The 27,426-nt window shown below is 42.7% G+C and overlaps 1 protein-coding gene across 1 annotated transcript; it reads left to right on the top strand.

Annotated features, from left to right (window-relative positions):
* Nucleotides 1–966: 966 nt before the first annotated feature.
* Nucleotides 967–27,426, top strand: LOC308584714 (prosaposin-like). The gene is made up of 14 exons (XM_081189694.1): nucleotides 967–1,126; nucleotides 11,062–11,195; nucleotides 12,522–12,596; nucleotides 13,221–13,346; nucleotides 13,658–13,852; nucleotides 16,576–16,719; nucleotides 17,213–17,269; nucleotides 20,830–20,943; nucleotides 22,729–22,824; nucleotides 23,295–23,475; nucleotides 23,625–23,788; nucleotides 26,037–26,117; nucleotides 26,681–26,788; nucleotides 26,961–27,426. The coding sequence occupies exons 1-14, from the start codon at nucleotides 1,081–1,083 to the stop codon at nucleotides 26,994–26,996; spliced, it is 1,557 nt and encodes a 518-aa protein (XP_081045820.1). The 5' UTR covers nucleotides 967–1,080; the 3' UTR covers nucleotides 26,997–27,426.

Raw genomic sequence — 27,426 nt, 5'->3', positions numbered from 1 at the left:
AAAGGCCTGGTTGAAAAGGAATGTTTTTACCTGGTGCCTAAGTTGCCAAATTCTCCATTTGCTAAAGCTAAGAAACCACACTTAAGGCATATATTTCACAATTTTATTTTTTTCCTGCATGTGACCACTTACGATGTAACAAAAGTAAAGGCACTTGGAAGAAATTGGCCTATTGCAGCCATGGCGCAAGAGCTTAGATTCACAAAGGATACTTCAAATACTATCAGGACCAAAGCTCATTTGAAGTGAGTGTGAGTGTGTTAAGAGCATGAATCCCTTGAGTAGGCAGAGGACAGCAAAGGAGCAAACCCCTTTGCTTTTTGCAGTTTCTCTGTTACGATTACCTAATTGCCTTAGGCCACAGCCCTATACACACTTAGGGACACATTATTTGTGAGTAGGTACGTGAATATGGGACTTATCTGAGAGTATATCCCACCAGGAGTGACTTGTTACTCATTAGAAGATTTAAGATCTGTTATATATGCCATTATTTTTGCACTAGGGAAGTTGCAAAACAGTAACCTCTGGGTGTAAAATCGCACTACACAGCTGCATACACAGGATCGGGCTGCACGCAATCCCGACGAATACATTTATTTCACTGATTGCCTACGCAGGCTTTTTGTGCTCAGCAAACGCTGAGCAAACACAAAGAGGAGGGGGTCGAGCTTCAGCCGCCCCTCTCACATGACTTTGCTTTCATAGCCTTCTAATCAACCATCCCGGCCTTTTCCCGTCTATGACACAACCCCCCCCCCTCCCCTCATGTCTAAGATGAATCAGTGTCACCAGACCCGGAGAGGATTGCGGGGAGCTAGGGAGCCGGGGAACGCATGCGCACTACGAGACCAGGCCGACTAGGAAGAATCGGTTTTTCCTCTCCGTCTACCACTGCGCTTGCGCAACAGCAGCAATGCGGGAGCGGGGCTCCCGAGCTTCAGCCGACCCACCGGCGCGCACGCGCAGTAGCTGGCTTTCACCCCCTCCCTCCCAGCCGGCGGCGCGGCTTGTTATATAGGCTGCCTGTCAGCTGACCCTCCCGCATTGCAGACGGCGCAGCCCGATAGAAAAGTCGACATGCAGCGCTCCGCTCTCCTCGTCCTCCTTTGCTCGCTGGCGGCGGGTAAGAAAGCGAGGCCGCGCCCTCGGTCCCGTTAGCAGCTGCAGCTGTTATTGTTATTATTCAGGGAGTGGAAAAGCAGGAAGAGCCGCCCTGGGGTGTTCGTTGCTTTGCTTTGGTTGGGCTTCCATTTAAAAATAAAAAATGGTGGGCTCTTGGCTTCCCTCAGGAGGAGGAGGAAGGAGGGCGACGAAGGGGGAGAACAGCACAGAATCTTCGCTTTACCTCAGAAAACGAAAGCGGCGAGGTGCCTGGGAGGGGAGGGTGGCTTCTTTTTTCATTTCTTTTTTAAAGGGGGGACTCCGCCTTCTTTCTTGGCCGCCATTAGAAAGCGCCCCTCTTTGCCCTGCCCTGTCTCTTCTCTCTACAAGGCGACCTCCCCCCACCCACCTCACCCTGCGTTTCTTTCCGCCACGGCGGGCAAAGGATTTACTATTAGACGTGCCCCTACATGTCCGTTTTGGGGCGGACCTTGAGAAGACGTCCTTTAGAAGACCTGCGTTTTTTATATTTCGGAGGCCGCCCAGATACTATTATTAATGTTTCTGCAAGGCTTAGTAAGACGCCCTTACAGTGAAACACGCTGTGCAGGAGAAAAGCGCAAGTCGCCGTCGGGTGTGTTTTGAAGGCGGCCTCGGGGACCTGTTGTTTGTTTATTGCCAGGCTTGGGGCGTAGCCGAGCTTCCGCCCTCCCCCCCCCCGCACCTTAAATGGGAACTACCCGCCCTCGCCGTCATCGCCGCCAACTGAATTCACGGTTTTTTAACACACTCGTTACCCCCCCCCCTTTTTCTGGCCAAACAGCTGGTCAATGGTTTTGCAGTTGCATTTCTGCATAGCTGAGGCTGCTCTGATCAGGAGGCTGGAGTAGGTGACCCCATGCCACCCCAAGGTCCCTTCGGACCTCAGATGACTCCCCCCCCAAAAAAGGATCCATACTAATCCAACAGTTTCCCAGCAGCTGCTGTTCAAATATCCCTGGAAGGCGAAGGTGTGATTGTCCTCTCCTAACTGTTCACAACAGCTGGCATGGAAGGGCACAATGCTTCTAGACGTGGTATTTCATGATTGGCGCATCTGTTAACAGCACCTGGCCCTTCCATAAAGTTGTCTTGTGGCTTCCTCGAATGCTTCAAGCATCCTTATGTTTCTGGCATTTTAGCCCTGTTTTTATTACATATATGCATTCCCTGGGCATGAAAATGTCATAATGTGCCACTGAATCAAGCTTGCTCCCAATAGATAAATAAGCTGTGATTCTTCAGGTGTCTGGCTCTTATTCCTAGTTGTAAATTCTTAACTCCACTTATGGTGGTGTCATTCCATCAATTCCTTTACGTTTCAGCTTTGCAGCCTACCCCCACAGGAACCAAATACTTGCTTTGGTGTGTTGGGAGCTGTTCTATAGTATAAGCTGGATGCAAAAAGCACTGCATTGAAATACCTGCAGAAAGGTTTCTTTTGAAGAATTGCGGTTGATGGCAGCTGCAGTATATGATGTGGAAAGCAGAGAATAAAGCCATTGAACCAAAATATATGCAGAAGAGCAGCAGCTGGAACAGCATTGTAAATAAGCCCACGAGCTTTCAGACCACAAAAAGGTTTAGCCAGTCATGATATATTGAGAACCTGAAGAAAAGGGGGCAAGAAATAACCCAATTCTTAGTTGTAGAAAACGATCATGCCAGGATTTAGCTAGCTACACTTGTCTTTTCAACAAGAGGACTGTAAATTCTAGAAAAGTAAAATTGCTACCATCAAGTATTTCTGGAATTTGCTTTGGATCTTGAGGATTGTATCTAAGACGCATACTTTGAACATGGTTTCTCACCGCAAATGATACATATCTTTCTCAAAGCATCACATAAACTTGTGGGTGGATAATCCAAAGAAAGCTTTATCTTTAGGGGTTAAATTTTGCAACAATTAATGTTGCAGCACCAAGTATGACTAAACACGGGTTGAATTGAACCCTGAAGGTTTGTATACTGGTTCTCCAGATAGACAAGCAGTAATTTTAAAAGGAATGGAAATAATCAGGTGCATCATGCAAAGGAAATCCTTTCAAAGTTACCTGAGGTGGAAAAACATATTTATTAAGCCAGTTATTGCTATCTAGAACACCCTGGCACTGCAGTCAAGTGAAGTTGGAGGGTGAGGAGTCTGCTGACTCTCCCTGTGATAGGCTTCATAGACTTTCTGAGTTTGAAGGGACCCCAAGGGTCATCTAGTTCAGCTCCCTGCAGTATAGGAATTAGTCCCAACATCCTCTTTCCAGGAAGGCCAGGTGCCCCTAGGATGTTTCTAAGGCACGAGCTGTCCAATGTCTGTCCCCAGCACTTGGGGTTTAGTGGTATACTCCCCTTGCACACTGAGCTTCCACAGCTATCATGCCTAAACAGTAGCAATTAAAGCTCCTGTCTGCTGCTTAAGAGGGTGTTCTTGCGATACTGTCACTTTCTCTGAACTCTGCAATGAATGACTTAAGAGCCATCTAGCTTGTTTATTTAAGAATATTTATATCCTGCTTAATACTGTTAAAAAATTGTGTGACGCTGCTTTTACAGAATTATTACAAATAATTGTGCTCATTCTTGAATTACTATTTGGATGCTTGTAGAATGTAGCAAATGGAAAGGGAGGTGAGTAGCCCAAGCAAAGGCATCTGATATTTTGTGATAAATATAAAGCTAGCCCACTTAGCTAAAAAACAACAACAACAACAACAAAACCTTTCAAAATGGATGTGATCCCAGCACTTAGGGAGAACTAGTGGAAGTGGTGCTTTCCTCTAGGGTGGATTATGTCACAGCAATTTAAAAACCATTTAGATCCTGATTTAGAATTGCAAGAGGAAAGGCAGATCTTAAGTTAATGATTTATGATATAATCCAAGCTTTGTGTAAGTTAGCTCCATCCAAAATGCAGGTGTGACTAAATTTCATTCCATAGAAATTTAGGGAAGGGCAGAAAACAAAAATTTTAACTCACTTCCTGCCTGCCCCTGCCCAACTAAGAACAGTTGGGATGCAGTTTAATTTGTACAGGAAATACACCAGAAAGCAGATGTGTTGGTTAAATACATCAGAAAGCAGATGTAGTTGCTTAAGATTGCACTGTTAAATCAAGTTTCCTATTGGTTCATCTTTCCTAAACAATACTGCAAATTTAGCCACTAAACGAAACTAGTTTGCACTGTTTGCACTACTGTTTATAGGAGGCATTACAACTTCGTCACTCTGCATATATATTTTTCTAATAATAATAATTTATTTATATGCTTCCCATCTGACTGGGTTGCACAAGCCACTCCGGGCAGCTTCCCACAAATTAAAAGCAAAGTAAAGCATCAAACATTAAAAACTTCCCTTTAAAATATTTGCTAATACTGTAAGGTCTTTTTTTTTAATCAATAATAGTTATGACTGTGATGTTTTAAGTATAGGAAATACATGAACATAAATTCTTGGATAACTTCATTGCTATGTTTCATCTCCACCCTCACAAACAAAATGCCCAGAACTTAATAGGGCTTAGAAGGTCTGATTAAAAAAAAACCACAACTGCTCTATTTAGTTCAATAACAAACTGTTTCATGGGGTGAAAATGAAATGTATGTACTTCATAGGTAAAGCCTGAAAAGTGGTCTCATTGGGTGGAATTCAATATTGCACTATTATAAATGTTCCATCTGTGCAAGCATAGAGAGAATGCCCCCCACCTCCCCTGTGCACTGTTCTGGAGGTTCTCTCATCCCCCAACTATTTGGGGGGGGGGCAAGCCCCATTGTGCAAGTGGAAGTCATTGTCCAGGGCTTCTGTTGACCAGGTTCAGTTAAAGGACGTTTTTCAACCTATTTGATGCATTCCTTGATTAAGTTAAAGAACTTTCATGCTTTTATTGAGGTTTATCATTAATCTAACTATTTGAGAAATTGGATATTTTTAAAAAGTCCAATTTAAATCAAATCTGGGCATGTCTCTTATTTTATTTTAAATGCATTGATTTTTAGTCACCTTCCTTTTATTAAAGTTCTCTGTTGGATGATGCGCACCTAGCTTTGGCTGGATTTATGTGTATAGTATTGCATAATTTTAAATAAACATTCTTGCTTTTCCAAAGCTTGGTGCCTCAAGCCTTGCCTTTGGAGATAACTATCATTTGTGAATGATAGTTTCGATAAATCTGGTGACTCCTCACAGCTGCATCTTGGGCAAAGTATCAACTAAATTGGATCACTTTAGTTTTTCTTTCCTCCTTGCTTTAAGGAAAGAAAAGAGAAAATGCATTGTATTGGTTTGAGGTATGAATGCATTCCACAACATGCATGTGAAACAAAACTTGGTATATAAATTGACATAATAAATACACAATTATAATTGTAATTGATGAACAACTCAATGGAGTAAAGGTAAAATCAGTTTAAACTATGAAGTCTGAATTCACTTAAAAGGTCTGCTGTAATAAGTATTTAGTATTAAACTGACTAAGCATTTGACCTGCTGATTTCAAATACATGGCAAAAATGCTGCCAAGTAGACAGTGAACTGTCATCTGCACTGTGATTCTGATATAGTGAAGTCTCTTGGCTCTGCAGAATTTGAGGTCCACAAGTGCACCATTTCATGAGCTCACAAGTAAACTTCCGCCTCTTCCACTCTCCTCGGTCCATATTGGGTTGCAGAAACTATTGAGCCAAAAACATGTTGAAATTGGGAGCAAGGGACTAGATTACCTGTGACCATTCAATTTAAGTTTGAAAAACCTCTGACAACTTTGTATTGAAACTTTTTTTGTCCACAATTAAGAGCTGGATAACTTGACTGCAAATAGGTCAAAACTTCTCAACTTTTGCCTCTAGAGGGTGCTTCGTGCCTTGGTTAAAAGCACCTTCTAAATCCATTATTCTCAGATGTTTCAGTATGGGACATAGCTGTAAATTTATTCTATCTTTTAAGCCCTTTTAACAAGAAAGGCATGCACATTTTCATAAATTTTATGGAAGCAAGTTCCAGTGAGTTTTCTACATCTGATTTAGGATTACAGCCCTAAAGAACAAGAAGAATGTCACTTAGCTGTCATTTCTTTTGTAAAGTCTTGCACAAAATAGGAGTGACCTTTGGCCAGTACAGAAAGCTCTAAGTTGCGCAAAATGACTGAGCATCTGACATTGAAGCCTGTGGGAAGGGAGCACTTTATCAGTAGCTTGTGTCCTTGCAAACGCTAAGTATCTTAGCCTGTCCTTGTAAATAATCCATACTCCCCCTGCCCTGCCAATCTTCTGCTCTGTTTGACCATTCTCCCACCCGTTGCCAAGATGTTTTACGTGTGCAACACTAATGCAGCATCTCTGCTGGTTTGCAAATCCCTAGCTTCAGCCAGCTATACTTGGTGCCAGTGCTGGTATAATGCTACATTGTGATGAATGATGGGAAGGGAAGGAAGATTTTGCACGTGAGAGGAGCACATGTGAGCTTGAGACTTGCTGCTCTAACCATGATTAAGATACTGGGTTTGTAATAAGAAAAAAATTGTGAGTTTGTGTGTATTAATTTCAGTGGTACTTGAAATATGTGCTTTAGATTGCAAAGTACTGCATATTCCAAAGGAAGGATTTACCGTATTTTTCGCTCGATAACACGCACCCAACCATAACACGCATGTAGTTTTTAGAGGAGGAAAACAAGAAAAAAAATATTCTCAGTGAAACAGTCGGTGTATGATTTTTGCGGTTCATGCTGTGGCCACAGACATGTGATCTGACGGTGAGTTTGGGGTAGCCCAATGCAAAAATCCTGAGGATCCATGTGGATCCATGTTTGTAACCACGTTTTTGCACCACTGCAGCCCCAGGCAACAGTGGGTGCGTGATTTTTTTGGTGCAAACTGTAGCCATGGACATGCTATGTGATCTGATGGTGAATTTGGGATGACCCAGTGCAAAAATCCTGAGGATCCATGTGGATCTGTGCTTTGTAACCACGTTTTAAGTGGGGAGGGAAGGAAAAGGACTCAAGGGACAAGAAGCACGCGTGGAGCAGGCTCTGCTTCTCTCCCTCCCCCCCCCCTTAGCGAGCTGAAAACCTTTGCTGGAGGGACAGAGAGCCTGCTTGCTTTAAAGGAGCCTACCGGACAGGAGCTGCTTACACGAGTGTAAGCGGCTCCTGTCCGGTAGGCTCCTTTAAAGCAAGCAGGCTCTGCTTCTCTCCTTCCTTAGCGAGCTGAAAACCTTTGCTAGAGGGACAGAGAGCCTGCTTGCTTTAAAGGAGCCTGCCGGACAGGAGCTGCTTACACGAGTGTAAGCAGCTCCTGTCCGGTAGGCTCCTTTAAAGCAAGCAGGGTCTGCTTCTCTCCCTCCTTAGCGAGCTGAAAACCTTTGCTGGAGGGACAGAGGGGACAGGAGCCACTTACAGTGCTTCTCTCCCTCCTTAGCGAGCTGAAAACCTTTGCTAGAGGGACAGAGAGCCTGCTTGCTTTAAAGGAGCCAACCGGACAGGAGCCGCTTACACTCGTGTAAGCGGCTCCTCTCCCCTCCCGCTTTGCTCCTTTAAAGAAGCAGACACTCTGTCCCTTTCTCCTCCCCATTCAGCAGCTCTTCTCCCGCTGGAAACCACGGAGGAGATGCTTCCGTAACACACAGAGACATTTCCCCTTACTTTCTAGGAGGAAAAAAACGCGTGTTATGGAGCGAAAACTACGGTATCTAGAAGTTGATTCAGTTTCGTGTGCAACATAGTTCTCTGTTCGCATAAGATTTGCAGTGTTACTTACCATAACCAGTAATGTAACTTGAAAAAGAAAGCAGCTACATCTGCATAGAACTATAGAATTCTAGGGGTGGAAGGGACCATTAGGTTCATCTAGTCCAACCCTCTGCAATGCAGAGACCTTTTGCCCAACGTGGGCCCAGAACTTTGAGATTAAGACTCATGCTCTACTAACTGAGCTATCGTGGATTCTGGTACCACTTAAGAAATGTCTATCATAGAATCATAGAGTTGGAAGAGACCACAAGGGCCATCGAGTCCAACCCCCTGCCAAGCAGGAAACACCATCAGAGCACTCTTGACATATGGTTGTCAGGCCTCTGCTTAAAGACCTCCAAAGAAGGAGACTCCACCACACTCCTTGGCAGCAAATTCCACTGTCGAACAGCTCTTACTGTCAGGAAGTTCTTCCTAATATTTAGGTGGAATCTTCTTTCTTGTAGTTTGGATCCATTGCTCTGTGTCCGCTTCTTTGGAGCAGCAGAAAACAACCTTTCTCCCTCCTCTATATGACATCCTTTTATATATTTGAACATGGCTATCATATCACCCCTTAACCTCTTCTTCTCCAGGCTAAACATGCCCAGCTCCCTTAGCCGTTCCTCATAAGGCATCGTTTCCAGGCCTTTGACCATTTTGGTTGCCCTCCTCTGGACACATTCCAGTTTGTCAGCGTCCTTATTGTACTTATTGGTCCCAAGATCACCCTGAAATCATTTCACTGCAGAGTACAACACTGGTCCCACTATCGAAATGCTTGTTTTCTGAAATCTTAAGTTATCCGAACACAAATAATTATACTCAAACCTTGTTACACAAACATATATGAACAGACACACCTGCTTCCTTACTAGATTGCGTTTTGTGGCAGACATTTTTGGCAGAAACCATGGAGGGTGGGAAAGAGATCAGACAAATTCATGTTTTCTCTCTTTGGCTGATTAGCTGCAGCAGTTTCAGGCAGAAAGCCTGGAGGACAAAAGCATGGATTAAAAATGTTCCCGTATGAAGTAATGGGAAATCATCAGTTTATTATGCAAACACTCTCTTAATGAATGATTTCCTGAGAACGCATTGTGTTAGGAAAGCAGGTCCTGCATGTAATGGTAGGACCAGGCTGTGTCTAGTAATAGACAAAACCAGCTATTCACAGGCTGCTTTATATCCTTGTCCATCCCAGTAAAATTCCCCTAGAAGCTAGATAACTAAAAGTCTCATCAGAATTTCTGTAGTTACATACAGGTAGTTTCCAATTTCCATGTTCTATGGAGTATAGGACAGGCTTCCTTAAACTCTGCCCTCCAGATGTTTTGAGACTACAATTCCCATCATCCCTGACCACTGGTCCTGCTAGCTAGGGATCATGGGAGTTGTAGGCCAAAAACATCTGGAGGGCTGAGTTTGAGGAAGCCTGCTATAGGAAGTGGAAGATTGTATGACTGGAAAATTTATTGTGGTAAAGACCTCATGTGCCTGTTTGCACATGCTCAAACTCCAGTTCTCCCCTTACTGTTGAAGATGGAAGAATTAGAGGTTTTAGTGGGAAAGCCATTGTACATTATAGAAACAATAAACTTGGCAATAATATTTAAATTAGACTAAATGCTTGATGTTCTCTTTTGCAGTAATTGAAGTGCTCTCTTTATCATCAAACCTGAAATGTTGATAATTGAGTAATCTAGTGAGTGGAGTATTGATGCTAGATTGACCTTGCTATCTTCTGAATCGTAATCCATTTAAAGCATTGTGAATTTGCTATAACAATATTACCGTATTTTTCGCCCCATAGGACACACTTTTCTCCCTCCAAAAATGAAGGGGAAATGTGTGTGTGTCCTATGGGGCGAATGCAGGCTTTCGCTGAAGCCTGGAGAGCGAGAGGCATCGGTGTGCACCGACCCCTCTCGCTCTCCAGGCTTCAGGAAGCTATCCGCAAACCTTGCAAGCCCGGCGGGAGTTCCCGCGGCTGCCACCCCAAGCCTTGTGCACACCTGCCCGAAGCACGGGGCACCCTCCGGAGGGCTCCCCGTGCTTTGGGCGAGTGTCTGCAAGCCTTGCGTGCCCGGCAGGAGGTCCCGCCAAGCGCGCGAGGCTTGGGGTGGCAGCCTGTCGCCCGAAGCACGGGGAGCCCTCCGGAGGGTGCCCCGTGCTTCGGGCAGGTGTGCGCAAGGCTTGGGGCGGCAGCTGCAGTGGGGGGTGGGAATAATTTTTTTATTATTCATTCCCCCCCCCCAAAAAAACGAGGTGCGTCCTATGGGCCGGTGCGCCCTATAGGATGAAAAATACGGTAATTTTAAAACACGGGAAGAAAATAAAATACTCCTAAGTTTTATTTCTGAGCCTCAAAGCTGGGAGAGGGAGCAGCAGCAGCAACTATCCCCCACTGCCTGACCTTCACAGATGCATGCAGTACAGCTCTTGCTTTCATTCTTAAATTAAAGCAAATGTCCATAACCACCTTACTCAGCTTTGTTCCATTGTGAATTTAAGATAGTTTCCTGCAGGGGGCAGTACTTGAGGAAAGTTCTAGAGCAGTGGTTCCCAATTAGCTAAGTACTGCAGACCCCCGATTTTTCAGATGCCCCAAGCTATTTGAGAATTTCGATACCTCAATAGTAGTTTTTGTTATGTGGATGGTGCCATGGACCCCCTAGGTAGGTTAAAATACATACAATAAATAAGAAATAAAAAAGCAATAGTAATACAATTGAAAATTATACAGCATCTGGCACAGTGCATTAGTTGCTACAACAGGCAGAAAATTTACTAAGCAGTCTCCCAAGACCCTCAGCAATTTCCAAGTGATCGGGATTGGGGGGGGGAGTTTGGGAACCACTGTTCTATAGGAAACAAAATTATCTAGCAATTCCTAATTGGTGGATGACGGGTGCCTCACAACACGTTAGCTCATCAGTTGTCAGTTTCTCTTACTCTAATGCATCTGTATTTAGTAAATGGTGAATACACAAAAATAGCTTCAAATGTATGATGTGAAGAGTGTTCTGGCAGTTAATGCTAACCTAGGTCTGTTCAGTTGTGTATTCATTTCTGTTGTATGAATTTATCATTTTTATTTCTAAGGTTCTTTAAAGATCCCCAGCAGAATGAAACTACTTAAGTGGACTTAGCTGTTTTTGAACAAATAACCTGAAAACTAATTTCCCCCAACAGCTTTGGCAAGCCCCCTCTTACTGCACAGAGAGTGCGCAAAAGGTCCTGAGGTATGGTGTCAGAACCTGCAGACCGCATCTCATTGCAACGCAGTTAAGCATTGTCGGCAAACTGTTTGGAACAAGCCTACAGTGGTAAGTCCAACTTTTTGATGTGACAGTAAACTGGAACTAATTTTTGTTTGGTAAATTTAAATGTTCTATAATCCATGCTTTCTGAACAAAGCAAACATACCAGCTGACTGATTATATTGGTTTACAACTAAATAGAGCTTTTGTAATACTTAGGATCAGAACCCAAAGCCTTTGGCTATGCACTTGCATATCTTTTGCTTAGAAGGAAAGGGGAGTGATGACTTGCAATATACATGCATATACACTGAACATGATAACTTGAGTTGAAAAAAAACTAAGTTCTTAGAACTTTCAAAAACCAAGGACAGGTCATCACTCAGCATAACTGTCCCCTTATGTGAAGGAACACACAATCTGGCAGGTTTTTGGTGTTATGCTCCATGTTATTAAATGTGACCCAATTTCTCTCTCATCAGCTACAGATTATATTTGACTAAGAACAAATGTGCTCATGTACACTTTAAGAGTTTATTAAAATGGTTCCCTATTTTATCCAAACTAGGAAGCTAACTTGGAGAGTAGTGCTTTTACCGCCTGATGTAGCCTACATGAAATTTATTGCAGATATTTATTTATATCTCACATTTCTTGCCAATCCCAGAACAGGTCACAATAACATAAAATCACAAAATAAAACAATAATATTCCAGTATTTTGTTTACAACAGACCGGGATAGCTAAAATAACACAATTAAAACAACAATGTCTCCAACATTGTCACAGTGCTGCATAGTGAGTTCAACTGAATGTAGCAGTGCTGCCATATCATTACTAATACTGCCAAGAGATCAGGGAGAATCTGTTTCACTCCCCTACCCTTCTCTGACAGAGATCGTGCATCACGGTGACCAAGGGTGTTTCAGCCAGAACCCTGGTTATAATTGCTCAAAAGAATCAGTTTCTTCCAAAAGTATCTGAAGATGTCCACCACCCTCTTTAGCACCTTGTTTAAAAAGGGGAATATTAATATAAACTTTGGGTTCCAGGGAAAGCTTCTGAGGTTCTTGAACATAGAAGTGTTTCACTGCCATTTGGATCCACCCAGTCAATCCCCTTCAGCTTCCTCTTGAAAGCCGTGATGGATAAGAGTTGAGGCTATGTGTGATTGAACCACATCGTTGGGTTGCAGCAGCTGAATTTTCTCCCACGCAACCTGACTAGATGGTATTCTAGATCCTGCTACTGGAACAGTTATCAGTGGGTGGTGTCATGTTCCATGTGAATGATGAATTGTAATTTCTCTTAAGGGTAAGAGGCAATGCTAGTGTAGTACTGGGCAATAGTATGCACGTGTCCTTATTGATCAAAGCTGTATGTTCTCCTCAGAAAAGCATCCCTTGTGACTTATGCAAAGAAGTTGTAGCTGTGGCTGGCAAGGTCTTGAAGGACAACGCCACGGAGGTAAGAGTGGAGCTTCGGTGTGGTCTAATCTGATAAATAATTTGCAGGATGCTAGTTCAGTTGATAATGCCCCTTGCATAAAAATGTACAAAGCATTACACTTTCTAAATTGAAAATTACTCTGTTGAAATTGAGTGGTGGGAATATTGGATAACATATTCACAGATTATGAGCCCTTTAGGGACAGAATTATTGCAGTGTATAAAACTTTGAAGTGAGCTGCTCTGAGGCCTTGCAAAGGTGCAGGGATCAAAGTCAAATACAAAGTTTATCCCCCAAATAGCTTCTTTACTTAAATTCCAATTGCATTATCAGATTGTTGAAATCAATGTAAAAAACAACCACCTTATAACTCTACTGGTAGACAAAGGCTACCTGACCTTCCTTGTTAGCAGGGGAGTTACTACTTTTATTTGGATTCCACTACATAAGGAGCTACAGACTGCAAGAGTTGTGCCTTCTATTCAGGTTTTTAGTGCTAATTTTAAAAATTAGCTACACGTACACTAATTTTAATGACCCTCTTTCATGGTTTGGGAATCATTAAGGGTTTCTTTCTGAAAATGAAAGGTAGGCAAATCTGTTCAGTCCTTGAGGTTATAAATCACCTATTTTCTGTTACAGGAGGAAATAAATGCCTACATGACTAAAGCATGTGAGTTTCTTCCTGACCAAGAGCTAGTATCTCAGTGCAAGGAAATGGTGGATGCTTACTTGCCAAATATTCTGGATATGATCAAAGAGGAGCTTGTGAGTAGTTTACTGAAATTGAAGCAATTTTATTTTATTCCAAATTAATTGGACAAGCTAAGCGGGTGAACCTAATACTTCTCTTTTTCAAGCATTTAGATGTTGTGTGGTGGGTGATAAACCTTGATGGGCAGGGCTAGAAGAAGGGTAATAATAATTGTGGAGTGGAGCTTAAGCAAGTTCTGGCTGCTTAGTTCCTGTTGTCATTTCTACTTGATTCTTGGGGGTCAGGTACTTGTCTGGCATTTCTTCTTTGGAATTTAAAGTAGATAGAAGCAAATAAACATGAAGTATTGTTTGTTGATCTATAGGATAATCCTGAAGTTGTATGCAGTGCACTCACGTTGTGCCAGTCTCTTCAGAAGCATCTGGCAACATTGAAATTGCAGAAACAGCTTCAGTCTAACAAGATTCCTGAACTAGATTTCTCTGAACTGGCATCTCCCTTCATGGCTAATGTGCCATTACTACTTTACCCCCAGGACAAACCCAAGCAAGAATCTCAGGTGAGAATGTAGCATGTCAGATCTTAACTGCAATGGGACTGTACAACAAATGGGTTATTCCCATGGATAATTCTTAACAAATATAGCTTGACTGTACTCAAAACTCTGGAATACAAGCCTGTACAAAATAAAACTCTTTGGTTTCAGCATTAGCAGTCTATGTAGCTGATGCTTTTGGCAAAGTGTTCTACTGCATCTGCAAATTAAATTATCCAAACCTTAATCGGTTTATCAGCCTGTTTCTTTACCAAATCAGAAGTAACAAAATAGACGTTGTATCAAGACACATAACTGAGAGGTTTTTATCTTGCTGTACTCTGGAATAATAATGATACAACCTCTCCAGGACAAAGATCATAACAACAACAGCAGCAACAGCAACAACAACAACAATATATTATTATTATTTATACCCCGCCCATCTGGCTGGGCTTCCCCAGCCACTCTGGGCAGCTTCCAAAACAAAATATATTAAATTACTGTAGTACATCAAACGTTAAAAGCCTCCCTAAACAGGACCGCCTTCAGATGTCTTTTATAAGTCTGGTAGTTGCTGTTCTCTTTGACATCTGGTGGGAGGGCATTCCACAGAAGGCCCTCTGCCTGGTTCCCTGTAACTTGGCTTCTCGCAGTGAGGGAACCGCCAGAAGGCCTTCGGTGCTGGACCTCAGTGTCCGGGTAGAACAATGGGGGTGGAGACGCTCCTTCAGATGTACTGGACCGAGGCCGTTTAGGGCTTTAAAGGTCAGCACCAACACTTTGAATTGTGCTCGGAAACGTATTGGAAGCCAATGTAGGTCTTTCAAGACTGGTGTTATATGGTCTCGGAGGCCGCTCCCAGTCACCAGTCTAGCTGCTGCATTCTGGATTAGTTGTAGTTTCTGGGTCACCTTCAAAGGTAGCCCCACGTAGAGCGCATTGCAGTAGTCCAAGCAGGAGATAACCAGAGCATGCACCACTCTGGCGAGGCAGTCCGCAGGCAGGTAGGGTCTCAGCCTGCGTACCAGATGGAGCTGGTAAACAGCTGCCCTGGACACAGATTTGACCTGTGCCTCCATGGACAGCTGTGAGTCCAAAATGACTCCCAGGCTGCGCACCTGGTCCTTCAGGGGCACAGTTACCCCATTCAGGACCAGGGAATCCTCCACACCTACCCGCCTCCTGTCCCCCAAAAACAGTACTTCTGTCTTGTCAGGATTCAACCTCAATCTGTTAGCCACCATCCATCCTCCAACCGCCTCCAGACACTCACACAGGACCTTCACTGGTTCTGATTTAAAAGAGAGGTAGAGCTGGGTATCATCCGCATACTGATGAACACCCAGCCCCAATCCCTTGATGATCTCTCCCAGCGGCTGCATGTAGATGTTGAAAAGCATGGGGGAGAGGACAGAACCCTGAGGCACCCCACAAGTGAGAGCCCAGGGGTCTGAACATTCATCCCCCACCACCACTTTCTGAACACGGCCCAGGAGGAAGGAGTGGAACCACTGTATGACAGTGCCCCCAGCTCAACCCCTCAAGACGGTCCAGAAGGATGTTATGGTCGATGGTATCAAACGCCGCTGAGATATCCAGCAGAACTAGGAAACAGCTCTCACCTTTGTCCCTAGCCCGCCGGAGATTATCAACCAGTGTGACCAAGGCAATTTCAGTCCCATAATGAGGCCTGAATCCAGACTGGAAGGGATCCAAATGGTCCGCTTCTTCCAGGCGTGCCTGGAGTTGTTCAGCAACCACTCGCTCAGTCACCTTGCCCAAGAATGGAAGATTTGAGACTGGGCGATAGTTGGCCATCGTGGCCGCATCTAAAGATGGTTTTTTAAGAAGCGGTTTAATAACCGCCTCTTTAAGCAGGTCTGGAAAGGCTCCCTCACGGAGGGAAGCATTCACCACCCCATAAAGCCCATCGCCCAGCCCTTCCCGGCTAGCTTTTATAAGCCAGGATATCAAGGAGACAGGTGGTTGGTTTCACTTGTCCAAGCACCCTGTCCACACCCTCGGAAGTAACAGATTGGAATTGATCCCACGCAATTTGACTAGACAGGACTCTAGCACTCTCCCGCCCCGGCCCTGCTCCCACAGTGGAGTCTACCTCTTCCCGAATCTGAGTGACTTTATCTGCAAAAAACTTTGCAAAATCATTGCAGGAGATCATGTGGCCCGTACTGGGCCCCAATGTAACAGGTGGTTCCGCTAAATTGCGAACCACCTGAAAAAGCCTCCTGCTGCTGTTTTCTGCAGATGCAGTAGAGGCGGTGAAGAAAGTCTTCTTCGCCGTCGCTACCGCCACTTGGTAGGCTCGACATTGAGCTCTAACCCATGTCCGGTCACCTTCAGAATGAGTTATCTGCCACCGGCGCTCTAGCCGTCTTAACAATTGTTTCATTGCCCTCAGATCCGTGGAGAGGGCAATCGGAGAGGGCATTAACGTAACAGGGTAAAATATTTATTGGTCAGCGTTTCACTAATCCTTTGTTGGTTTAAACAAGTTGAATGAATGAGTCTATAAAGGTATATGCTATGAATGGATTTTAATCAAGAGTCTTTGGCCCAAAAAAGTGACCCATCCTATTCTGGGGAGCAAACATCACTGCTTTTCAGGGCCTCTTGTATTAGAACTGGTTTATTGGAGGCCTTTTAGAATACTATATAAAGCTTTGTTCAGTTCTTCTTTCAAAGATGTAACCTTACTAAGGTGTGCTAAATGCTTGTCATTGCAGGGAAATGACAATGTGTGTCAAGATTGTGTTAAGCTGATAACTGACCTTCAGGAAGCCGTGAGGACCAACTCAACCTTTGTGACTTCTCTCATTGAGCATGCCAAAGAAGAGTGTGAACAAATTGAACCTGCGTTTGCTGATCTGGTAATTGAATAGATATGGTTATGTTTATCTTGTGTCAGTGGGACAAGTGCTACAGTAAAGTAACGATTCGATTTTTAATGCCATTTTTAAAGACTAAGAGTCAGTTTTCTGAGGTAATAGTAAAGCTTAAAAGTCTTCTTCCACAGTGGCTCTAAACTCACACTATTTAAGCTCTAATTTTGCCCTATTTGGCAAGCCTGTGGGAAGAGTAGAAACAGGGAGACCTAGTTCAAATCCCAACTTGGTTATGATGCTCCCTTGGTGACATTGCCAAGATCACCACCTCTGTTTACTCATTCTTGCAACAAACATGAGAGATAAAAGGAAGGGATGTTTGCATCCATGAGTTCCTCTGATAAAGGATTGGATCAGAAGGCAATTTGCTGTAACATAAGGCAAATGACTTATTTTAGGAACAGTATGGTGGCTTAAATGATACTGTATATATGATACAATTTACATTCCATCTCAAATCATCTTCTCTTTCTAATAGTGCAAGTCCTACATCTCCCAGTATTCAGACTTAGCCATCCAGCTGTTGATGCATATGGTAAGAGGAATATTGTTTGTTAATAATTGCACTTCTAGTTCTGAAGGGGTAATTCTAATAGGTGTGATGTAAGGATTAATACAGTAAATAATATGTATAGGATAACCATGATAGTTTGACAGTGTCATAATTGAAGTGTCTCGCTTGCAGTGGTTCTCAACCTTGGGTCCCCAGATGTTGTTGGACTACAACTCCCAATATCCCTGAACTATGACCTTGCTAGCTAGGGATGATGGGAGTTGTAGTTCAACATTTGGGGACCAAAGGTTGAGAAAGGCTGCTTTAGAGGCTGAATCTAAGATGCTGCTTACAGCAGAATACTTGCTTGTTAAATGACCATTTTCTTTAAAGTGTGTTACTCAACCATGTGCAATCATTTTTGCATTAACAAAAGTTAAGTGAAAGATACTGAAGCTCCACCTCGGTTTATGGCAGCAAAGATAAATAGCACTTAGATTCATTACTTTATATTTTATTTGCACTTGGGCATTTTCCATACTACTTTCAATGACACAAGTATCAAAAAATGAATAAATGTTGGCTTTTAAGCATAGCAAAACAAATCTCACCCACGATTTGGTCCCTGGCAAGATTTCCTGCCTCTGAAAATCTGTGCACCATTCAACTGCTTGGTTATTTTCCTGTTAACTTACCATGTCTTCCTTTTTCTCCATTTTGTCAACAGCAGGAACAGGTATGTGAGAAACTTGCTTGTGGTGGTGCCTTGCTTCTCTCCCCCCCCTCATCCGCCCCACCCCCGCAGCTGTAGTTTAAACTCTTGCTTAGAGGTAGATGTGATGTGACAGAATTCAGCTTTGACAGATTCAAGGACCAGACAGTGGCTTTGAAAAAATAGTAATTCCAAGTGCCGAATGAAATTTCATCTTGGCTATTCTGAACCAAAAGGGAGTCCCAATTTTTATTATCTTCTGATGTGTATTTTAGTAATGGAGCTTCAGAGGGCCCCATGAAGCTCATATACTCTGCTTCAATAGGGTACTACAGCGAATGGGGCTTTTGGAACTCCATAATGTTCTTTGGGCATAGCTGTTAAAGTAACATTTCTAGGAAGACCTTGCGCCTGTCATAGTTTAGTGGCAATATGTGTTGCATGTGTAGTGCTGGTTCTAGTATTGTATTAGAGTGCATGAACGAGGGAAGCACGAGGTGAGGGCGGAGTGGGGAGAGGAAAGGTTCTTCCATATCTAACAATCGTGCTGAATTTTTTCTCCCCTGGCATATCTGCTCTTGCATGAGAATTCTTTGGGCAACAGACTTTAAAATGCTGAAGCTTATATGCCTTGCTTTATGGTAGCTTAGTTCTGAAGGAAAAGTGCATGCTACTACTTGATGTCCAGTTTACAAAAGGAAAGAGAAAATACCTGGTTTTGCCTGTGTTTAGAAATAGGGAGGACTTTCTCCATCAAAGGCTGTCTGGGTGGAAACACCCATACTAGGTAACAAAGCTTAATCTGTAGTAGGGAAAGCTTCTGCAGTACTTTCTGTTTATAAAAGCATGATTTTAGAATCACCAGGTGCTGTAGCTGTATAGTATTTGCAGCTTAATGGACCAGTCCATATGTTATACTAAACCATGGCTACTGCGACAGAAACAAGCTGCAGCAAGCCTTGGGCTTCTGAATATTATATCCCACCCTCCTGTGACATGGCTGTGAGGAAGAGATAGGAAACTCTTGCTTCTGGTTCTGATTTTTTGTTGGTTGTTTGTTTGTCCAAACCAAGCTTGTGTTAAGCTGGTTTGTTTCAACATTACTGTAACTGAGATTAACCTGATTTTGGACATAATGCATAACCACAGTTTCCATCTCCTTTTCTTGGCTGTGCTAGAAGGAGTATGTTAGCCCAAGGTTAACTGCGGTTTGTTTCTATCATACTAAGCTGTGGTTTATTGTGAAGTCCAAACAAGCTCACCCTCTCTTAAACAATATTCAGTTTGTCCTGAGAGAAGCAGGATGCTGGCATAACTCTTGGAAAATGTGTAGAAATGTTCTTAATTTCTGTTAATTTAGCTATATATGATGTATATTCCAATATCTTGGTACACATTCTTTTTCAAATGGCAAGCAACTTGCACTGTTTTCCTCATATTTAAAAGACCAGTGGTCAAAGTGATCTAAAAGTAACTGCCACTAATTAAATAGCATATTCAATTTGAATATGCTCAGTAGCGTACTGCAGCGGAGAAGGAATGGAATGCAAAGAAGGAGGGTGTTCCTGGGGCAAAGGAGAAGTACCTTATGAAAGATTTATATAATTAAACAAGTAAACTAATGGAACAAGTATTTTCTATAAGGTATAAAACTTGCAGTGGTTATGGTAGTTGAGCATGGTATAAATTTTGCAATATCTGTAACAGTCTGCATGCAGATGCACTGAACAGTAAATTGCAGGTAGGAAAGCTTGTGTCTTTCAGATACAGATAATATCTTATTTGAGTTCAGAAAAAGAATTCAAATTGTCCAAATGCAATTTTGGTTTTATCAATGGCTGGATCTTGTTCTTTTGTGTGGAAATGTGAATTGGCTACTTCAAAACAGTTTAATGCGAACTGCTAATTAGTGTCATCCTAGAAACACATATTTATGCCTCCTGAAACTGGGCATAAATATGGTATGCAGCAAAGTGCCTTTTAGAGAATCAGTAATTCACTGGCACACCCATGTTTTTCTTGAGTACTGCTTAAATGTAGCATCATGAGGTATGTTGAGCAAAGAAAGCATTGCATTGACTGTGTATCTGCTCTCCTTTGGATTGCCATTCTAAAGCATTCAGCTTTGAGGAAGAAAATCTTGTCTCTAGTCAACTTTTAAGCATTTTGCGCTGAGGTCTAAACCTTGCCAATCAGAAGGTCGGCGGTTTGAATCCCCGCAACAGGGTAAGCTCCTGTTGCTCAGTCCCAGCTCCTGCCAACCTAGCAGTTCGAAAGCACGTCAAACTGCAAGTAGATAAATAGGTACCGCTCCAGCGGGAAGGTAAACGGTGTTTCCGTGCGCTGCTCTGGTTCGCCAGAAGCGGCTTAGTCATGCTGGCCACATGACCCGGAAGCTGTACTCCAGCTCCCTTGGCCAATAAAGCGAGATGAGCGCCGCAACCCCACAGTTGTCCTCGACTGGACCTAACAGTCAGGGGTCCATTTACCTTTACCTTTACAGTTGAATTATTAAAGGCAGTTCAATTATTGGAGAAATTCAAACTGAAAGCTCAAGTACAGTCGTACCTCTTGTTACGTCAGTCTCCGGTTGCATTTTTTCAGGATACGAACGCGGCAAACCCGGAAGTGTATACTTCCGTTCATGTGCAGAAGCACTCTTATCGCGCCATGTGCGTGCGCAGAAGTGGCACTCTAGTTGCAGACTTTTCGGGGTGCAAACGGCACCCCGGAAGGGATCGAGTCCGTAACTAGAGGTATCACTGTAGGATCATCTGAAAGGCATTTGAAACTCCTTTTACAGCTTTAGTGTGTGGTGTGCTAAGACTTGACTAGTTCTCCTTCCTGCAGACTATCAGGAAATAAGTGGAACTGTTCTTTATGTCTCCAGCAACCCCAGGTTCTTTGTGGCATGGTTGGATTGTGTTCTTCTCTGAAATCTGTGCCTCTCCAGACTCTGGTACCTGCAAAAGTTATCTCTCAAGAAAAGGTAGAACCAGTTGAGGTAAGATTTGGTGTTAAGCAATCTATATAGTACTCTTGGTGTGGGATGACATTATCTGGTTCAGCCTTGATGCCACTAATGTCATCCAGTAGATTCTTGCCATCATAACCAGTGGTCGGCAAGGTTTACCTTGCCTGGGCCGGTTCACTCCAGCGAAGAACCCTCTGTGGGCCGGATTGCATGTGTACATGAGTGCACCCGCCTGCGATTTTCTGCGTCTGCGCAGACACAATTTCTGGCACTGCGGAAGTGAGTCCCCATGCCACGCTGGTTTAGCGCAATGCACAGGGATCCGCCAAGCAGGCGGCTCAGTTCGGGGGCGGCTCATGGGCCGGTTAAACGACCCCTCTGGGCCACTTGGGATCATAACGCTTACTACAATATTCAAAGAAGCATGTGGCTAATGCATACCTAGATGAATCCAGCTCTCCATGCACTTCTCGGCCTGTCAAACCCACAGTTCAATTGGAAGAAAAGTTCTGGTTTCTAGGCACCAGAACCATGCTATATAGCTCCAGCCACCAAACTTAATTATTTTGTCTATGCACTCCTTAACCAAAGCCTGAATACATATGTTTATTTGTATGGCAAATACAGGTAGATAACAAAAATATTCAGCCTTAGCATTGTTTTACTATAGTTACCAAGGCTTCTGCAGGCATTTAAGATTACATCTTTCCATAATAGTTAGCTGATTTCTGATTTTAAATATTTATATGGTTTTTTATGGTATGGCTTTCTATATGACTGTTTTAATACATAACTTATGAATAGTGGTGCATACATAATTTTATAAATAAAACATGTAGGCAGATACAATTGCTTTGTTTATACAATTACTTGACAAAGAAAACCGTAGTTGGGGAGGAACCATAGTTCAGTGGTGAAAGAGCACATATTTTGTATGGAAGAATGTTACATTTTCAAGCCCTGCATAGACCTTTAGAAGGGGTCAGGTAGAGGCGATGGCAAACACCTCAGCCTGAGACCTTGGAGGACTCTTGCCTGGCTGAGTAAATCTAAGCTCAATGGCATTATAATCTGACCAGGTATGAGGCGGCTTACTGGGAAATGGATTAGTGATTTTGATAACTGAGTGTTATTTAAATTGCCTGGAATTTGTTTGTTCTTCCCCTCTCGGCACAAGCAGTTCCTGCTGGATGGCAAAATTGTGCTCTGTCTTCTCCCTCCCAGCCATATATACCTGGGCTTTTTTGGATTCCATCCACATGCTATAGTTGAATAGCTTGGGACCATCACCCTAAGTCCCTTGTCTCTGCACATATAATTCTGTAGTGGAGGGAGAAAATAAAAAATTGTGTTAGTCTTCTGCCTTTCCACAAGTAACAATTGGTACTCACTAAGCAAAATGTTTTTTTGTTGTATGGGAAGAAAAGTAAAAGTCTAGATTGTCTAGTACTCAAAAGCATTCACAATTTGCCACAGCTAAGCATGCCGCCTTAAATGTTAGCCTCAAATATTGGATGCTGTCCATAGCATTTAAAAGTTACAGATTTCATTTACGGGATTGCACAGACTTTAGTCGATAGTAGAACCTGAAAATAATACAATTTAGGTTATTTTTTTCAGAGATAAGCAGTGGGACAAATACAAAGGATTTATGCAAATGTAATTTTAAAGATACATGTATTCTGTAAACTCAAGCGGACTTCAAACCAAAAGTCATACCACATTTCATGTTTTTGTAGCTGGTGGTCTTCTAGATGTGTTAGATGTTTGAATGTTTTCTGAACTGCTGTATATGTTATTTATTCCAATATACAGAATAGCTTGAGTCAAACAGAGTCTTTCTCTCTGTGTGATGCATGTACGATAATGGTAGAAGAGGTGGCCAGCCTTCTGGAAAGCAATAAGACAGAGGTGTGTATCTTTTACCTACGTATCTCTTAGGATAGGGACACTAAATACCTTTTCCCCTAAATACATCTTGCTATCTAGGTGCTGTTTGCTTTGATTGTTAAAGAAGTGTTAGTATCATAGCAATAGTATGCCTAGGTTTTTATAGCACAACTTCATATTATGCTTACACGATGTCTGAGTTTTTCCAACTTCTTATAGATAGTATTTGATGAATCAGAGTCCACATTTTCCTTTGTTACGGTTTTGTGTAATCCACATTAAATAGCTGTGTGCCACACTGAAAGGAATTAAGAGAGTGGAATAATAAATAGGAGAGGTATTGATATCTCTTTGCTAAAATAATGTATTAACTTGCTCAACACAAATAGCTTCAGATTCTAACTTGGTAAGTAGATGATGTCCCTTTACAATCTCTGTAACTATTATCACGAAAGTTACTTTACTTAACATTTTCATTTTGTATGTACTAGGAGGAGATGGTTTATGGAATGGAGAAAGTCTGTTCTGTGCTACCTGAAAAATACCGACAAGAGTGCAAGGACTTTGTGGATGTCTATGGGAAGTCTATAATTGACATGCTTTTGGAAGCAACTGATCCTAAAATGGTGTGTGTGATGTTGAGGTGCTGCTCAGACAATACTTTGCCTGCTGGTAAGAACTTAAGGAAACAAGTACTCTACACTAAGCACTCCTATATGTTTTTAGTTGGCGCCACACGGGGTTTTTTTCTTTTCAGTATTGCATATTTTAGTTAAGTGGCTATAGGAAAAAACTTTGAACATTGGACTCTGTATTTTCAGAAAAAATTGTTCCAGTGCAGCCGCAGGTTGGGGACATCTGTGATGTCTGCAAGATGATTGTTGCATATGCTGACAAGGAATTGGCAAAAAATGCTACCACTGCTGAAATTGAAGATTTTCTGGAAAGAGTCTGCCGCTACTTGCCGGCGTCTGTCAGTGACCAGGTAAAATAGATAATTAGTACTAGACACACCTGTATTTAAAGCTTAAAACATTATGTGTGACTAGTGAGCAACATTGGCTTCTGCTCTAATCTTCTGGTTGTATGTTGTAACCATGCAAGGCTTGACACATGAGCACAAGACATACTAGGTACTGTGATCTATTGTATTTCCCTTGCCTGTTGCATTATTTCTTTCCTCTGTGAGAAGGAGCAGAGCACTAGCCTCCTGGTAACCTGGCAGAATTAATCTTTCTCCTCCAGTGCCTTATTAACTAGTCCTTAACTGGGGTGGGATGCTGATTTGAGTGGCTAGTGGTCTTATTTCTCTCTCCTTCCCCATCCCCTATGAGATGTTTACGTGGAGTTTCACCAGCCTAAACCATAGAAATAACTTACTGTCTGCTTAGCTAGCATATGCAACTGTTTGAGCATTAAGAGCACAGCATTTTGTCAGCTGTGCGGGGTGGAGGATCAAAAACACATAAGCAACAGGAATGCTGAAGGATGCACAGAGGAGTGCATCTCGAACAGCCACAAAGAATACAATCACTTCAGTGTTTCACAGTAAGCTGCTAGTACATTGAACTTAGCACATTGTAGACCTGCAGTCAAAGAAAGGAAGAGCAAACATTTCTGCAAATCCCTTGTAAAACAAGACAGGTTGCTGTACCCACAGTTTATTGCAACTGACTAGGAAGCTGTAGTTGCTTGCATTGTGTAAGTGTAGCGCAGTGTCAACCTCTGACCTATCCGTTCATTGAGTTTTTCTTGGCGAGAGCAGTCATGTGAGGACTGAGATCCAAAACAAAACCGGATGTGGACCATGGGTAAAATTATTTACCCCATGATGTATTACATTAAAAGTCATTTGCCACATTTGCTTTTCATGCCAGCAACAAACATGCTTATCTGCATTTAAATGTAAAGGGGCACATGTGAAACACAGGGATGCATGCTCTTACTTGTATCGGTTAACCCCTTGAGCTGTTGAAATGAGTAGGACACTTGTCCCTTCCCAGAGGTGATGTGTTGGCTCCCATTCAGCATTGACTTTATCAGGGACAGAATCCGTGGACAACTTTATAGTGGGCATGAGTAGAATGATCCATTATTCCCCAGATTATTCTGTTCATACCAGCCTGGGTTAATATTGTTAATAAATTCACAGTGAAGGTGCATATTTTGGCAATTAAATTACCACCTGGCAAATTGATTTAATGTTTGTACTAAAAACCTGTCAGTAACACATTCATAGTTAACATTCAGAAAGTGCATACAAACCATGGTGGAGGGACATGCTTCAGTGCACTTTTCTATGGGAATAGTAGATCTAGAATGGAAAAAGAGGTGTCCACAATAGTTGATATACTGGTGCTACCAGCGTTGTGTAAATCACCTCTAATGTCTCATTCTTTGGTAATGCTAACAGTGTAAGTCCCAGTCACCAAATGACTTGAATTGTATATTGCAAGTCCATCTGAATTTACAAGCTATGTGTGTTGTGTATGCCCTGCTTTGGGAGCCTGTGGCCAAAAGCAGCATGGACAAATAAATGTATAATGTGTGTACAATAGTAAAAAACACAGTAGGTAGTATTCAAAGCCTTTGTTCTATTTACACAAGGACATTTGACACTGCACTGGGATTTCCTCTCCCTGTGTGTCTCTGCATGCCCCGTATAGCTGTTCTGTGGCTTATCCCAGACCTCTTGTGTAGATTTGGGGAGGGGGAGAGTTCACTGCACAAACAGAAGTCATTGCATTAAGTGAAAGAGTAAACTGGATACCTCCCAATAGGTAGTATTCAGCCAAGTTAATAATTTACATTCAGATCATTTCAGGAGAATCTAGTGCAGGGGTCTGCAAGGTTTACCTCGCCTGGGCCAGTTCACTCCAGCAGAGATCCCTCCATGGGCCGGATCATGTACTTTCCTGCGCAGATGCAATTGTCGTTGCCACAGAAGCGAGTCCCCGCGCGCTGTGCTAAACTGGCACAGTGCGGCGCAGGGACTTGCCAAGTTGGCAGCTCGATTTGGGGGTGGCTCGTGGGCCGGTTAAACGACCCCTGATCTAGTGCATACTAAAATCTTCCACTGAAACTACTGAGTTTTGCATATATTAACTTCAGTTGAGTTGCATTCAGTGCAAAGAAGTGGCTTTAGTTCCTTACTGTTTTTTAAAATCATATCCTTGATTAATTAGCAGGGGCTCGGGTCACATAATCTTTACTTTTCCTTTGTTTATCAACAGTGTGTTCAGTTTGTGGAGCAGTATGAGCCAATGGTTGTGCAGCTATTGGCAGAAATGATGGATCCCACTTTTGTGTGTAGTGTAAGTACCACAGCTAGTATGGCTGTTCATATGTAAAGCTGATTGATACATTAATCCATGGGATGATACCCAGCTAGGACATTGTCTGAGAACAATCTTTGAAAGTCCTTTGATTTTAATGGGTCTGCTCGGTCCTAGTGAAACTTGACACTTTTATCTTGGGAAGTTATATGTGGCTTGTAAGAACTACTGGGAAGGACTAATCTACAGTGGTGCCTTGCAAGACGAAAATAATCCGTTCCGCAAGTCTCCATCTAGCGGTTTTTTCGTCTTGCGAAGCAACCCTATTAGCGGATTAGCGCTATTAGCGGTTTAGCGGCTATTAAAGGCTTAGCGGCTAAAAGGCGCTTAGCGGCTTAGAAAAAGGGGGGGGGAGCGAAAAAAATCGCAAGACTCGCAAGACGTTTTCGTCTTGCAAAGCAAGCCCATAGGGAAATTCGTCTTGCGAAGCGCATCGAAAACGGAAAACCCTTTCGTCTAGCGGGTTTTTCGTCTTGCGAGGCACCACTGTATGTTTTTATCAAAATGGAAATTGGAGCTGCAATTAATTGTCCATCTTGCAGAAACTTGGAGTTTGTGTGACATCATCACATTCCATTTTGGGATCAGACGTATGTGTCCGGGGACCTGGTTATTGGTGTAAGAACATGGAAACTGCAGCCCAGTGCAATGTGAGTAAATGAGATTTTGGCATACTTTTATATTCCTGTGGGTTTCCCAATATTTCTGGCATCAGCTATGCTAGAATAATGACCTAATGAATTTTTTTAGCCATGTTGTTAATATTGTGGGAATTGAGTTCACTCTGACCTTGCCTTGAACCTCTCTTTCTTTCTCTCCTAGGCTGTTGAACACTGCAAACGTCACGTGTGGAACTAGAAGAGGCGCACTGACTTTGGCCAAAACTTTCGTTCTTGAAGAAAATGAGGCGAGCATTAGGCTGGCAAGAATGAAACCTTGGTATCCTGATCTCTCCTCCTCTCCACTTGACCCCCACCTCCATTGAAGTTCCTTTTTATGAATTTTCTGGTAGCCGTGCTACTACCCTGGAAGGATCCACAACGTTGACTTAATTGGAGTTTTAGTTGTTTATGATCTGTAAGAATAAACAGTAAATCATCAATGTTGATCAATTGGCCTGAGTGCCTTTGAGAAGGAGTGCTTACAGTATGTAAGTAAACGAAGGACACCACTGCTATATCTGGATATTAAACATAGCGACTAATTTTTAAAGGCGCTCTTTTTGGTGACTGGCTTGCTAGAATATGTGTCTTTAATGCTGTTCATTAAAACACCTGTTGAAACTATA

This window comes from Podarcis bocagei, assembly GCF_964188305.1.
Source record: "Podarcis bocagei genome assembly, chromosome: 4".
Classification (NCBI taxonomy): Eukaryota; Metazoa; Chordata; class Lepidosauria; order Squamata; family Lacertidae; genus Podarcis; species Podarcis bocagei.
Note: the sequence above shows the minus strand (reverse complement) of the source record. Positions and strands in the feature narration are given on the sequence as shown.

What these genes read in the sequence shown, in the direction of transcription:
- LOC308584714 (XM_081189694.1), top strand. Translation starts at nt 1,081, where the DNA reads ATGCAGCGCTCCGCTCTCCTCGTCCTCCTTTGCTCGCTGGCGGCGG. An exon ending in TTTGGAACAAGCCTACAGTG is followed by an intron (nt 11,196 to 12,521) that starts GTAAGTCCAACT and finishes TGTTCTCCTCAG; the next exon opens with AAAAGCATCCCTTGTGACTT. An exon ending in TGAAGGACAACGCCACGGAG is followed by an intron (nt 12,597 to 13,220) that starts GTAAGAGTGGAG and finishes TTTCTGTTACAG; the next exon opens with GAGGAAATAAATGCCTACAT.